At 33.0% G+C, this 14,269-nt stretch overlaps 1 protein-coding gene across 5 annotated transcripts in view; it reads right to left on the bottom strand.

Moving 5' to 3' along the window:
• CBLB (Cbl proto-oncogene B) overlaps window positions 1-14,269 on the bottom strand; it is a 214,394-nt gene that overhangs the window by 76,506 nt on the left and 123,619 nt on the right. For all 5 annotated transcript variants that reach the window (XM_024120157.2, XM_024120159.2, XM_024120160.3 and 2 more), the window contains 2 exons: window positions 12,809-12,896; window positions 10,079-10,210 (listed from right to left, as the gene is read on the bottom strand). In XM_024120157.2, coding sequence (XP_023975925.1) covers window positions 10,079-10,210; window positions 12,809-12,896 — 220 coding nt within the window. The remainder of the gene's footprint in view (window positions 1-10,078; window positions 10,211-12,808; window positions 12,897-14,269) is intronic.

The raw sequence follows: 14,269 nt of genomic DNA, 5'->3' as shown, positions 1-14,269 counted from the left end.
CATAGATCAATGGAACATAATAGAGAGCCTCGAAATGAACCCAAGGATATATGGTCAATTAATTTACAACAAAGGAGCCAAGAATATACAATGGGGAAAGGACAGTCTCTTCAATAAATGGTGTTGGGAAAATTAGACAGCCACATGGCAATAAATAAATAAATAAATCAATCAATAAATAAATAAATAAACTGGACCATTATCTTACACCATACACAAACATTAGCTTAAAATGGATTAAAGACTTGAAAGGAAGAACTGAAACCATAAAACTTCTAGAAGAAAATATAGGCAGTAAGCTCCTTGACATAGGTCTTGGCAAGATTTTTTGAACCTGACACCAAAATCAAACACAACAAAAGCAAAAATAAAAAAGTTTCTGCATAGCAAAGGAAACCATCAACAAAATGAAAAGACAACCTGCTGAATGGGAGAAAATACTTCCAAATCATAGACCTGATAACAGGCCAATATCCAAAATATATAAAGAACTCAGACAACTCAACAGCAAAAACAAAAACAAAATAAATCTGATTAAAAAATGGACAGATCTGGGGCTTCCCTGGTGGCGCAGTGGTTGAGAGTCCGCCTGCTGATGCAGGGGACACGGGTTCGTGCCCCGGTCTGGGAGGGTCCCACATGCCGCAGAGCGGCTAGGCCCGTGAGCCACGGCCACTGAGCCTGCGTGTCCAGAGCCTGTGCTCCACAACAGGAGAGGCCACAACAGTGAGAGGCCCACGTACCGCAAAAAAAAAAAAAAAAAAAAAAAAGGACAGATCTGAATAGACATTTTCTGAAGATATATATATGGCAAACAGTTACATGAAAAGATGTTCAACATCACTAATTATCAGGGAAATGCAAATCAAAACCAAAGTGAAATATCACCTCATACCTATTAGAATGCCTATTATCAAAGAGACTAGAAATAACAAGTGTTGGTGAAGATGTGGACAAAGAAAACCCCTGTGTACTATTGGTGGGTATGTAAATTGGTGCAAGCAGTATGGAAAACAGTATGGAGGCTCCTCAAAAAATTAAAAAGAACTACCATACAATCCAGCAATTCCACTTCTGGATATTTACCTGAAGAAAATGAAAACACTAATTAGAAAAGATATATGTACACCCCATGTTCACTGCAGCATTATTTCCAGTAGCCAAGATATGGAAACAACCTAAGTGTCCATCAGTGGATAAATGGATAAAAAATTGTGGTACATATATATAATGGAATGTTATTCAGCCATAAAAAAGAATGAAATCTTGCCATTTGCCACAACACGGATGGACCTCAAGGGCATTATGTAAGTGAAATAAGGCAGAGAAAGACAGATACCATATGATCTCTCTTACATGTGCAATCTAAAAATTAATTAACTCAAAACAAAAATAAGTTCAGATATAGAGAACAGATTGGTGGTTGCCAGAGGTGGGGGAGTGGGTGGTGGGAGAAATGGGTGTACAGTTTTTTTCTTTAGTTTAAGTAAGTTGAATGCCACTAAGTAAAAAATTAAAATATAAAAGAGCTGATGTTCCCTGTGTCTTTAACGCATGAAGGATGGAAAGCTGTACTCTGGGCCCTAAGTAGACACTTCATGCATTTATACATTTTTTAAAAAATTATTACATAAATTTTCAAACATAAACAAAAGCAGAGAAAAAAGTGTAATGAATCTGCATGTACCTATCTCCCAACTTCAACAATTATCAATTCACACCCAATTTTTTTTTTGAATTTTATTTTTTTATACAGCAGGTTCTTATTAGTTATCCATTTAATACATATTAGTGTATATATGTCAATCCCAATCTCCCAATTCATCACACTCCCCCCACCAATTCACACCCAATCTTGTTTCAGCTATATGTTTACTTGCTCCCTCCACCCTTGGATAATTTTGAAGTACATCCTACACATTACATAAATTCATCTGTAAACATTTTAGTATGTGTACCTAAAAACCAGAAAATCTTTTAAGACCTAACTATAATACAGTTATCATAACTATGATTAATCTATTCAATCTAAATAATTAAAATCATACTACTTTTGAGTACAGTGGCTAGAATGCATAAGCAACTGTATTCCCCTTCAAAGGCTTCCTTAGAACCTCCAGGGTCAGTTTGCATGTTGTTTGGTTAAGGATGACTTCTGGTTTATGTGATCTATTTCCTGATAAAGGATAACTGAAAAGATTGTGTTTGGAAAGGGAAGGAGGTGAAAGGCAATAATAGCATCTTGATGGTATAAGAAAAAGACTGGGAACAGTTCATCTAAAACTGAATTTAGGTTTTTCGCCATCTCTCCTACCTTAAAGTTTAATGCTATGCAAATTACTGATGTGAGAGCAGCTGCTTTATGAGTATATGTCACAAAATGTATTTTCTGTTAAGCTTTATCTTTGTTGAGCGTTTACATTACTTACTGGGATCAAAATCCAGCTGCAATGTACTTCCATTTTGATTTGAAAACATGGATCACACAACATGCCTCCTCTAATGACGTCACCCACCACTTTCTCTGTAAACTGACTACTGTCATATGCAAATTAAGTTTGACCATATTGTCAAATTTGGCACTCAGAATCTCAAATCTTGGTGCTATTTTGGTACTCTACCCTCATTTCTGTCAGATGGTTGATTAAACACATATGAAGAACGTCTTCAATAGATACCTAACTCTTCAGGATTGTGCCTCAATAATTAAAATAATGTTTCTGTCAATATACACTTAATGCAAGATCACAGAACATATGTTAATGAAGAAGGACCAATAAATAACTCCTTCTCTAGTCTCCAACATATTCACATTCTGAGAAAGTTAAGAGGAAGTACTTGGACTCCATCCGTTCTAATTCACTCAGTAGACTTCACTTCCTCAAACAAATCCTCCCAAACCAAATGAGACAGAAGTTATCAGTGAGTTCTACACCATGTGAAACTTAACTATGTAAGATGCTCATGATAAAACTACTCAGACTCATTTGGCAACCATAAATACTGCAAGTTAATGATATTAAATATAACTTTAGGTAACCTGAGAACAAATTAACATTGAAAGAGAAATAGAAAAAAATTTAAGTTCCCCCCAAAATTCCCATTCCCCAATAACACCCCATGTAAAAATCCAAATAAATACTGTCACTATCATCTCATCATCATCATCATCATCATGTATCAGTCACCTTCCACAGTATTTCTGTTTAAATGTTGTCCAGATCAATATTATCTCTTAAATACTTTCTTTTAATTTTTTAAAAGATAAACATCATATATAGAATAATTTCTTTTGCTCCCAAGATGATTAATTATTTGAAGGCACACTTTAAGTTCAATTATTTCATCCCTTCCCATAAATACGATATAAATGGAGGGCCCTAGAGAATACATAGGACTTCATGAGTCTCATTTTGGAGTGCAGTTTATATTTTTACTATATGTGTGCTTCCCATCTCAGTAACTTCTAATGTACATTATCTTGCTATACTTCACACAGATTTGAAGTTACCATAAATCTCTTTTTCTAAACATGAAACAATTATAGATAAATAACTAGATAGATACATATACACATACATATACTGAGAGTAGGTTGGGTCCATACTAAGCATTTTCAGAGCACAATATATCCCACAAAAACTTAGTAACTTCTTGCTATAAAGAATGAATGAGGATAGTTAATAGTGATCTTAGAATAAGTAACAGTGAGAGACATCTTTGGTTTTGGTGTTCTTTTATGGTGGGCAAGGGAAGATGACATTGACAAATCTAGACTCTTCTAGTTTTAATTTGGAAGGACCATGAAAACAGTGAATCAGGAAAGAAGCATAAACATTCTGAATCTGGAAGCTTGGATTGGAATCCTATACCCACCAATTGCAGCTGTGTGACACTGGGTAAGCCATTTCATCTTCTTTGTAGGGTATAATGAGAGAATGCACATTTTAAGGGATATCTTAAAGATAAAGTGAGATAAATTAATTCAAAGCCTTCCAAAGTGCTACTTAAATTCCAGTTGGTATAATTACTACAAAAATAGTCTCAAGAACAAAGAAAAGAAGTAAGATAGCTGAGGAAACATACCATAGCCCTTACACGACTCTCAAAGAGAAAGAGAAGCTCCAACACTTTATCACATTTATACAAAAAGACATAACATATAATCAAGGACAAATATTAATTTATAATTCTTAAAGGCAAATATTTTTTTATTTGTAGTACTAAAGGTTATGAAGCTTCACTGAGGCTAGAAATTTAAAGGCTGGTTGCTTTTGAAAACAGATATATTAAGATTACTTCTTAGTGCCTTGAATGTGATTCTCTGAGCTGGCTTCTCACCTCTCTTAGACAGTTACACATTTCTTCCCCAATCATGCCCTCTAAATATGGTACACCTATAAATCTCTTTAATCACATGTCATATTAAAATCAGAGCTTATTAATTTTCATCTGCTGACTTTTTGTGAAGTATTTTGAACACTCCATTATCTTTCCTTTAAATTATTTTGAAAAAATATGCAGGAGGAATAATCAGAGGAAAATTAACTTTGCTTTTAATTGAATTAAAGTCCTTGGCAAAAATTCAAACAAAGGCTGCATATCCAATTGGCATATGTGTATCCATTTTTATTTTGGAAGGAAGATTTGAAGAACACAGTTAGAGTCTGTATTCAGCAGATATTTTCTAGATTCCTGGAAAGAAAAATAGAACAAAAACAGTTCCTTCCTTTACACCTTATGTGATCACCCTGCAATGTCACTGATGCATAATATGTTATTACAGAAAAGAAGACACGGAGGAGTTCAAAGTAAAGAAGAACATGTTTTGTTAATATTCGTGGAATAGTGTGGAAGTGAAAGAAAACTCTCCAAGTTGCATTGCCAAGGATGGAATAGAAATGCCGAACCCAGACTTCCCTGGTGGCGCACTGGTTAAGAATCCGCCTGCCAATGCAGGGGACACGGGTTCTAGCCCTGGTCCAGTAAGATTCCACATGCCACGGAGGAACTAAGCCCGTGCGCCACAACTACTGAGCCCGCATGCCACAACTACTGAAGCCCGTGCACCTAGAGCCCGTGCTCCACAACAAGAGAAGCTACCACCATGAGAAGCCCGTGCACCGCAACAAAGAGTAGCCTCCGCTCGCCGCAACTAAAGAAAGCCCACGCGCAGCAACGAAGACCCAATGCAGCCAAAAATAAATAAATAAATTTATTTTTTTTAAAAAAGAAAGAAATGCCGAACCCAGAGTGATACTACTTCAAAGAATGCCTCTAGAGAGGTGATTACTCAGTTTACTTAGTATTCTGTGCAAACTCAGACTTGCCAGTTCAATTTATTAAATAACACAGATGTTTCAGAAGGAGAAAAAAGTATCTGACACCTCTTCAGAGGCATGACTAATGGGCCATTATGACAGCAATTAAAGAGTAACCACTTGCAGCCCATAACAACTAACTGACACCTCTACTGTGCATTTCTTAGGGTTTCTGTTAATTACAAAGCTTAAGTCTCCAATGAATTTCAATTAAACCAAAAAGTAGGGCATCAAATGGAAGGAAAAGTTGGTGAAGAACTACTTGCTAAAAATGCACAATGGTTGAACACATAATGTTTTATGGTCAGGGTTTAATATTTCCTATTGGATCTGATTTATCAGAGCTTCTTGGCAGACATGCAGCCTTTAAAATCCTTTTCATATCAGCATGCCCAGCCAAAGTAGTAGAAAGTAACAAAAATGTCTCACATCCATAATTAAATTTGAAAGATAACAGGATATTCATTTCAAGTGATTATTAGTACCATGCCCCTTGATAAAATTTTTAGATTTAATTTTAACTTCGTGAGGGTAGGGACTGTGTCTTTAGTACAGAACCTGGGAAACAGAAGCTGCTTAAAGAATGTTTGCTAAATAAATGAAAACGAATGGATTTGAGATCTTGGAGCCTGATGGATGAAATATTCTATGTCAGCTTCTACCAAGCCAGTTAAGGGAAACCAAATTATCCTTGTGCACAATTACGTTTGAAAACTTAATTTTTTCTCTGATAGAAAAAACAAGCAAGCATATAAAAACAAAAACACTGGCTTTAAAGTTAGAAAACAGACTCTAGCCTTTTACCATTCTGAATAAGGAAAAAGTTGAAAAAAAGACACATATTACTACATGTACTCATATCCAGACACTTACTACTCACATAACATTTCCAATTACATCTACAAGCTTAGATACAATGTTTGACAATACAGTGCAGAACTATGGAAATGTTCCATAACTTTGTTTCTTTTTGTCCTCATATCGACCATCAATTAGGTTAAGTCCAGTGAGCAGCTCATTGGGGCTACGATGTGAGGTTTTTAGTATAGCTAATGTTTGTTAACTGTATTTTAAATGGATTAATAACTTCATAAGACTTATTTTTATTAAATAACAGGGGCATTTTACAATAACGTATTTAAATGACTGTCAAATACTGCTGTTCATACAAAAATATGAAAACTGCCAAAACAGATCTGTTGGTTGGCAGGAGGCAGCACAGCGTGAAATCTATATGAAAATGTAGAAATATTCAGTTTATCCAAAAGTAGAGATGTTCAAAAGTTGAAGCTTCTTTAACCACTAAAATCCCATTGAGATATAGAGACTATGGAACATCACTTAGAAATTCTCAAGCACTGACCTAACAATTTTTTTCAGGGTAGAGAAAACTTGAATCAGGGATCACTGTGCATGTCTGTTGGTATAAAAAAAGCAAAAAATAGAAACTTGGTCTTCCTGCCTGTAGGTTAGTGCCAGTAATATTGCAAGGAATTAAAAAAAAAAAAAGTGCAAAAAAACCAAAATGTGAAAAGTTGAAGGGAATCACCCAGCAGCTACTAAATGGAACAAATGGATCTGAGGTTTAAAATTCTTAGGAATCATTCTCGGATCTTAAACATGCTAAAAAAAAAAAAAGGCTTTGAAAAGTCCACTGATACTTTGCAGAGGAGAAATGGACAGAACTGAGACATTACAAGGGCTTTTCACAATTGATCTATAATATCAGTGTCTTTTTATTTGTTGTACTCTTAGCCCTATTCTTCTCTTTCCTTTACATTATCTAGCACACGGTCTATAGGTATTTACCGAATAACTACCAACGTGGAGGTAGCATGCTAGGGGAGAGGAATTCTAAAACAGGTAAAGCAATCCACATCCTAGAGGAAAAACAGGTAAATATGTATTGTAAATGCTTATAATACAAATACAAGGAGGTAAGAGCTTACAGGGACATATACAAGATGTATCAGAAAAATATTTACTGATCATGAACTGTCTTGTGTGAGAAGAATTTTAAAGATGCTGAAATAATGCCTTTGCATATTTTTCATTAACTTATATGCAAAATTCTATGATTACATTAGGATAATAACATTCATTATTCACTAGTGACATGAGTGTGATTTATTTTGATTATTTCAACCTTCTAAGCACTTTTGAATTTGTCAGTTTTTTACTACTTTACTTAGTCAACTACTACTTTAGTACTACTTTTTCAGACAGCTTCTCCTAAAATTTTACTCAGAGACAGTTTTTAGCACTTGGCAATTTATGCACTTCCTCAATCTCTAAAAGTAAAACTAAGAAGTACTGTACTTCAGACTAGAAAAGAGGAAGAAATTGCAAATGTTAATTTACAAATATGACTGGACATATCTTAATATAAGGCCATTAGATCAACATGAAAAATCATGAAGAGAATCAAGGAATTGTTTAGCTACAGGCAAGAGAACTGCACCACTTGGAGACTACAGAGTAATATATAGAAAACCTGTGGTGATGTAAAGGGCAAAGGGTTAATAACATAGCCATGACAACTGGGAAATACTCCTGTGTGTTTTGCACATAACATTCCTATTGCAAATAGTTCACAGACTTATTACTAAATTAAATATATAGCACTGGCCCTAAAGTTTTAAAAGATAAATTTCATTTAAGAAGTATACAGAAAGCAAAATAAGTAAAACCTCCTTGCTTTACATTCAGCCCTACTCTTTTACTCACCCTGAGCCACAAGGTAACAACTACTTTGTATGACACTATAAACAATAATCTTTACTAATCAAAGGTTCTACCAACCGAATGGGAGCTTCTGACTTTTAACCCTCTTAACTTCCAAATGCTAGGTAAGTTTCAAGTTGAAGATGCTAAGTCCTGCAATATGTATGTATTTGTATGCTCCAAGCCGGGGGGCCCCCAGAGAAGGGGCTGAAATACACAGGCTATGTATGGAGGTAGAGTACTGGGAGTTTGTACCAGCCTAAAATTCTGGTTTTCTTTAGGGAGAAAAGCAAACTTTTAGTTTCTTCATACCAGTGAGAACCATACTACCACACTGAGGACATAAGTCAATCTAAAGGGGGTGACATACACATTTGGCCCCTATCAGTTTAATACTTACCCTTAAATAGTTAATGGGTTTCAGGTACAACAAATCATCCTAAAGTAGTCCCCTCCCAGTCAGCCAAGCACTGAGTCAATAACATCTCTATAATACTTTCTACTGATACATTTGAAACCCACTTGCAAACTGACAGTTTTGTCTTCTATCAGTGTAACTAAATTTATTGAAACTCATTTATAAAAAGACACTGCTACGTATGCAGTACTATTATTGCTAACGTAACTTAAATAGCAATCACATGATTATGTTGAGAGTTTGCTGATGCCATACTTAGCATCCCTTTTCCTCCAACTTGTGTAGTACAACTCCCTGTACTACACAAAATTCACAAGCATCATGAAGGGATAAAGGGAAATTAGGGCAAGGATAACAAGGAAAACCTCAGGTAAAATATAAACCAAATGCATATTGAAAGAGAGAAGTGTAGGGATATTGAGCAATTTTTACTGAGGTAGCAGAGATGTCTGGGAGTACAGAAATGGCTTTGAAAATGTAAATCAATTGTAATTCATTTCCTAGTTCTTCCCCTTTTTTTTCATCCATTTTTAAAATGTCCCCAAAGGAAAAAAGAGGCCTTCTTTATAAGACTGTGAAAATGTGAAAATCATTAATATTTTATTATCAAGTAATGAGCTCAACAAACATCAACGCTCCTATGAGTCTGCATTGCCCCTTCCTGATCCTCTGAAGCCATCCTTCCTTAGGCAATGCACAGGTTCTGGGTTGGAAAGAAGGCTCAGGAATACAGTAGGGATGCCGATGATACACTCAACTGAAAATTTTTTAAAAGACTTGAAATTTTAATTATTTGTTTCTAAACCCAATCAGCAATACTGACTTCAATACTGACTGTGTTAAACAGAGCAATTTAAAAATGACTTGAGCAAAATATTCTGTGAATCCTCTAAATACTCAAAACTAGAAATCTGTCCAAAGATCTATTTTTAAATCTCCAAACTTTATTACAGATAAAGAAATATTTTTTAAAAAATAACCCCTTGGGGAAACCAATTATTCCCTAGGTCTTAATTTAAAACCTCAAATCAATTTATATTTATTGAATGCCTACAGAGTGGAAGGCAGCTCACCTTAAATTCTGCTTCTGTAAATTGGAAAATTTAGTGCCTGTTTCTGTGGGAACTAAAGGTATTTGGGAAACTTTTTCTGTCTGATTCTATTTTAGCCTTACAGAGCAACTGTAGACATAGGTGAGACAGGAGCCACACCTTCTCAGGAGAAGAGAGGTGTTGAAACATCAACGTAAGATTTATCTACTAGGGTTTATTGCTTGAGCATCTGACCTACTATAAGTAGAATCTGACCTATGATAAATAATATAAATATGGTTAGTTGGTAACACTGATAAGTTACATTCTGAAATCAACAGTGTTACAGAAGTAGAACTACTTACAACTAATATCATAAAATTAAGTTATACATGCAAAGGAAACATAAAATCAAATCATATAAATGAAAGATTCAAACATGAGATTTTTTTCTAACAACCATTCAAACAAATCACTTATCAGTATTACTTCCTGAATCATTAAGATGAAGAAAACTGAAAAGAGAAATATTCACAGGGAATATAAGGAAGACATCAACATTGCTAATTAAATCTTGATTATACCTGCCAGGCTGTAAGGCAAGAGGTACACATCAAATGCCCACAAGGCTCAATCTTGACATCTTTGTCGTTCTCAGCACAAATTTTACAGAGCTGAAAAGTGGAACCCATTTCACAATATAATTCATACTGTTCCTGGAATTTGGGGGAGAAAAAAGGCAATATTAATGTATTTTTAGTATGAAGTGATAATACTGAATTTTCTTAAATACAATGACTTACAGTAAATTCCTTACACTTGATCCTGTCAGATCATGTTGCCATTTAAGACATGTTTTAAATTGGTCATCACAATTTGGTCTACAAAATTAAACAGATTTTATCAGCAACTGCATAAGCTTTTTGAATACTTTGGATTATTTAACATTTTGTACTGTTCCTTTAGGAAGGTACCTGCATCAATAGAGTGATTTAAGAGACACAACTTATGGTTTTAAAAGGCAATAATAAATAACTTTATTTTCTTTGTAAATGTCACATACTCATCTAATTTTAATGTCAAATTGCAATATGGCTGACCATTAATTTTATTTCTTAGATAGCTATCTGTAGAAATTCCAGAATGGAAGTAAAGCAGCATTTGCCAAGGCCTTTCTGCATGCTAGGTACTGTCATCCACATTTATTATGTCATATAATCTCCAAAGTATAATAAGATACACTGAATTAAAAAAAAAAAAACAAATAAAACTGAGGGTCAGTAAGTTTAAATTGTTTTCTTCAAATTCTATATTAAATCTCTAATTCGCATACTCTTTTCCCAGTCTAACACCATCAAGAAATCTCATCGTTTCGGCAACCAAAAATTGTTTTAGTCAACATCTGTTCTCTTGATTTACTAGTTTAGAAGCTTTTGGCAAAATAAAACTCTCAGTGTTCAAATAATGAAAAAATCTATGTCACAAAGAAGATACAAACACATTGGAAAGAATAAAAAAAGTATGAAAAAATAGTGTTATTTAATAGGGATACAAAGAAAAGGAAATATAGAAATAAAAATTTGTTTAAATAAGGCAATGTTTTAGTCTAGTAAATACCTACTATACACACGGCCCTGGATAGGATGAATAAATGACAATATTTAATCCCTAACCTAATGAAAGATCTTACAATCTCGAGAAAAAAAAATATATATAAACACATACACAGATACACATACACACATATACCCACACATTCACATATAAATTGTGTCTACCATGATATATGTATGTGTGACTATATAAATAATCTTAAAATAAATTAAGGAAAAAGACAAGAGAATGGATCAAGATGGAAAAGAAGTCTAAAGTAATCCAAAATAAATTATATATCACTGAAATCCCTAAAATAATAGACAAGTATCTATATTGGTTATGAAATCCAAAGGGCCAATTTATAATTATAAAAAAATTAAAATAGGCTAAAATCACAGCTGCAGAATTCAATACAACCTAAGATGTAAGCTAATCAAATATTTATGAGTAATTTAAAAGAATGATGCTACTCCTGAATATGAATTTTTAAACAATTTAAAAAAACAATTTTTAAACAATGGATTTATAATGAGGAATTGTCTCATGTCTTTTTACATATATTAGAAAAGAGAATCACTAAATAATTTTTAAAATGGCTTTCATATATTAAATTTTAAAAACTTCCCACACACAGTACCCATGTCAGGAAGTGTGTTTCACATAATAATATCAAGACCACTGAGACTGAAATCTGGAGAACCAGAAATAAAATTAAAACTTATCTGCTGTCTTCCCCAAAACCTATAATTTCTTTTTATTACAGTCTTATTATTATACAAAGCACAAAATATCTAAATTATAAAAATTTTTATACTTAACTACATGTAAAATAAAATATTCAAGTTCTCTCTCAGTTAAAGACTGTTGCCAGATTGGTGTTTTTCTATTTTTATTCTTTAAAAGCACATTCATATGTTCATATATGGTAATTTTTTATTTATTTACAAAACTGAACTTAATATAATTTTACAAAATAAAATGTTACATAATTAAGCTTTACATAAGCTGCAGAAGTTGCCATGTGAGCTACCTTCCTCCTGTTAAAGACTTTATGGTATAATGCAGTATGAGTATACAATGGTATTTAACCTATGATTGAATATTTTGGTATTTTTTAATATTTCATGTTTATGAAAAATGCTAAAGTAAACATCCTGGTGTATAGCTCTTCATGTGTATATGCAAGTGATATGTATATGGAATCTAGAGTCAAAGATCTTTAGATTTTGATAATTATTGAATATCACCCTCAAGAAAGGCTTTACCAAGTTATACTCCCACTCATAACATATGAGTCTGCCAACAATGGATTTATAAGAATATAATTATTGTCTACAATAGGCTTCAATTAATCATTTGACTCTAAAAACTAATGCATATAATTAACCTAATCTTCTTTGGAGTTTTCTAAAACTATAGCTCTCCCCTCATATCCATCTACCTACCTATGGATTTATTTATCTATCTCCCCACATAAATGCCAATATTATATTGGAAGCAAGAATATTAAAAGCAGAAACTTTTATCCAAAAACTGCAGAAAGTAATGTAATTTCTTTTCAAACACTCTTAAAATTCCTTAAATATCTTTTGCATTAAATACCTGCACATGATTTTACCTATAGTATAAGAATCTTATTTATTTCAAAGGCATCATAGATACTTTTTTTTTTGGAGATACTTATTAATTATAAATATGTCTCCAGAAATTGTCCTTACCTGTGTAACTTTTATATGATCATGGGGTGTAGGTTCACATAATCCAGTTAAATCAGGATTATAACTCCTCCCATCAGGATAAAGATAGCTGGGTTATAAACAGAAATTTTATTAACATAAATATACAAGTCTTAATTGCATTTAAAGTTATTTAATCAGATACTTCTATACTCAAACAGACATTTGGATGTTACCTTTTTATGTAACTTACATCAAGAACTTACTCTATCACTGTCTCCATAAAATTACAAGTTATTTTTAGGACATTTAAAATCTAGGAATCTTTTTCATAAAGGAAATATACAATGAATATGGACTCAGCCATTAAGCAATCATTTTCAATTAAATACCTTTACTATATGTATAGGTAAGTTAAAAATTTATTTTCCTGGTTACTCATATTCTATTCCAAAATACTTTGAATATACACCTCTTTGCAATTATTACATCTTTCATCTGAAGCACAGTTAACATTAACTGTATCATTTTACACAATGCTTAGTACCACAAGCAAAGAAAAATAGAATTAAAGCCCACAATTTTCCCACAAAAGTTATTCAAACACTTCTCTGGTGTTTTCTTTCTCCAGTTTCCCATCCTCTTTCTTTCTGTTTCCCCTTCCACTTATCCTGACACATATACACATGTGCACACACACATACACGTTTACTGGAGAAATTTAAAAATGTTACAATTCCATGTTTCATTTACTTCAAAACAAGCTACAAACAGAATGGTTTATAAACATAAGGTTCCATTATTAGAGAGAATTAAAATAAGAACTAAAAGTTATAGTGGTGTCTTGCTGTACTAAACCAGCTTTTACTCATTCAGAAATTCATTAAAAAATGAAGTTTATTGTGTTGGTAAACATGTATTTTGGACTAAGAAAGCAGTAATATTACTGCTGGGTTTCATCAATTCATTAAGTTACAGTTGATTTTGTTTACTATCTTTCTGTTCTAGATTTGTGAATGAAAAATTAAGAACACAATACTACAGTGGCGAATATTTTAAAGGGCAAAACTATACTAAAACTATTCTGCGAAGTAACAAAAACTATTTACCCTTAAATAAAGAGTCTATAAGAATGTTAGTAAGTATTTTAAATTACCCAAGTAAACCAGGAAAAAATGAACCTAGAGGATAGATAATTCTCACATGGTAAGGAGCATATCAGTGAGTGTTGGGGGTTTTTTTGTTTTGTTTGTTTGTTTTTTTAAGATTTAGGAAAAGGAGTTGACTACATCTGACTATGATACAAATTTAGAATGTCATTATAGGGTTGGGATACAATTCTACAAATATTAAATGAGTGATAAGCAAAAGTTGGTAACTTTTTTTATACCCTAAAATGGCCAGTTTTAAATATTATTATATGTTTTGTTCATCACACTTCAAAAACGTAGACTTCTAGGAAGAATTCAGAAATGAAAGATTACAAAATGACAATAAGGTTGC

The sequence above is a fragment of the Physeter macrocephalus genome, chromosome 1 (genome assembly GCF_002837175.3).
Source record: "Physeter macrocephalus isolate SW-GA chromosome 1, ASM283717v5, whole genome shotgun sequence".
Lineage (NCBI taxonomy): Eukaryota > Metazoa > Chordata > Mammalia > Artiodactyla > Physeteridae > Physeter > Physeter macrocephalus.
Note: the sequence above shows the minus strand (reverse complement) of the source record. Positions and strands in the feature narration are given on the sequence as shown.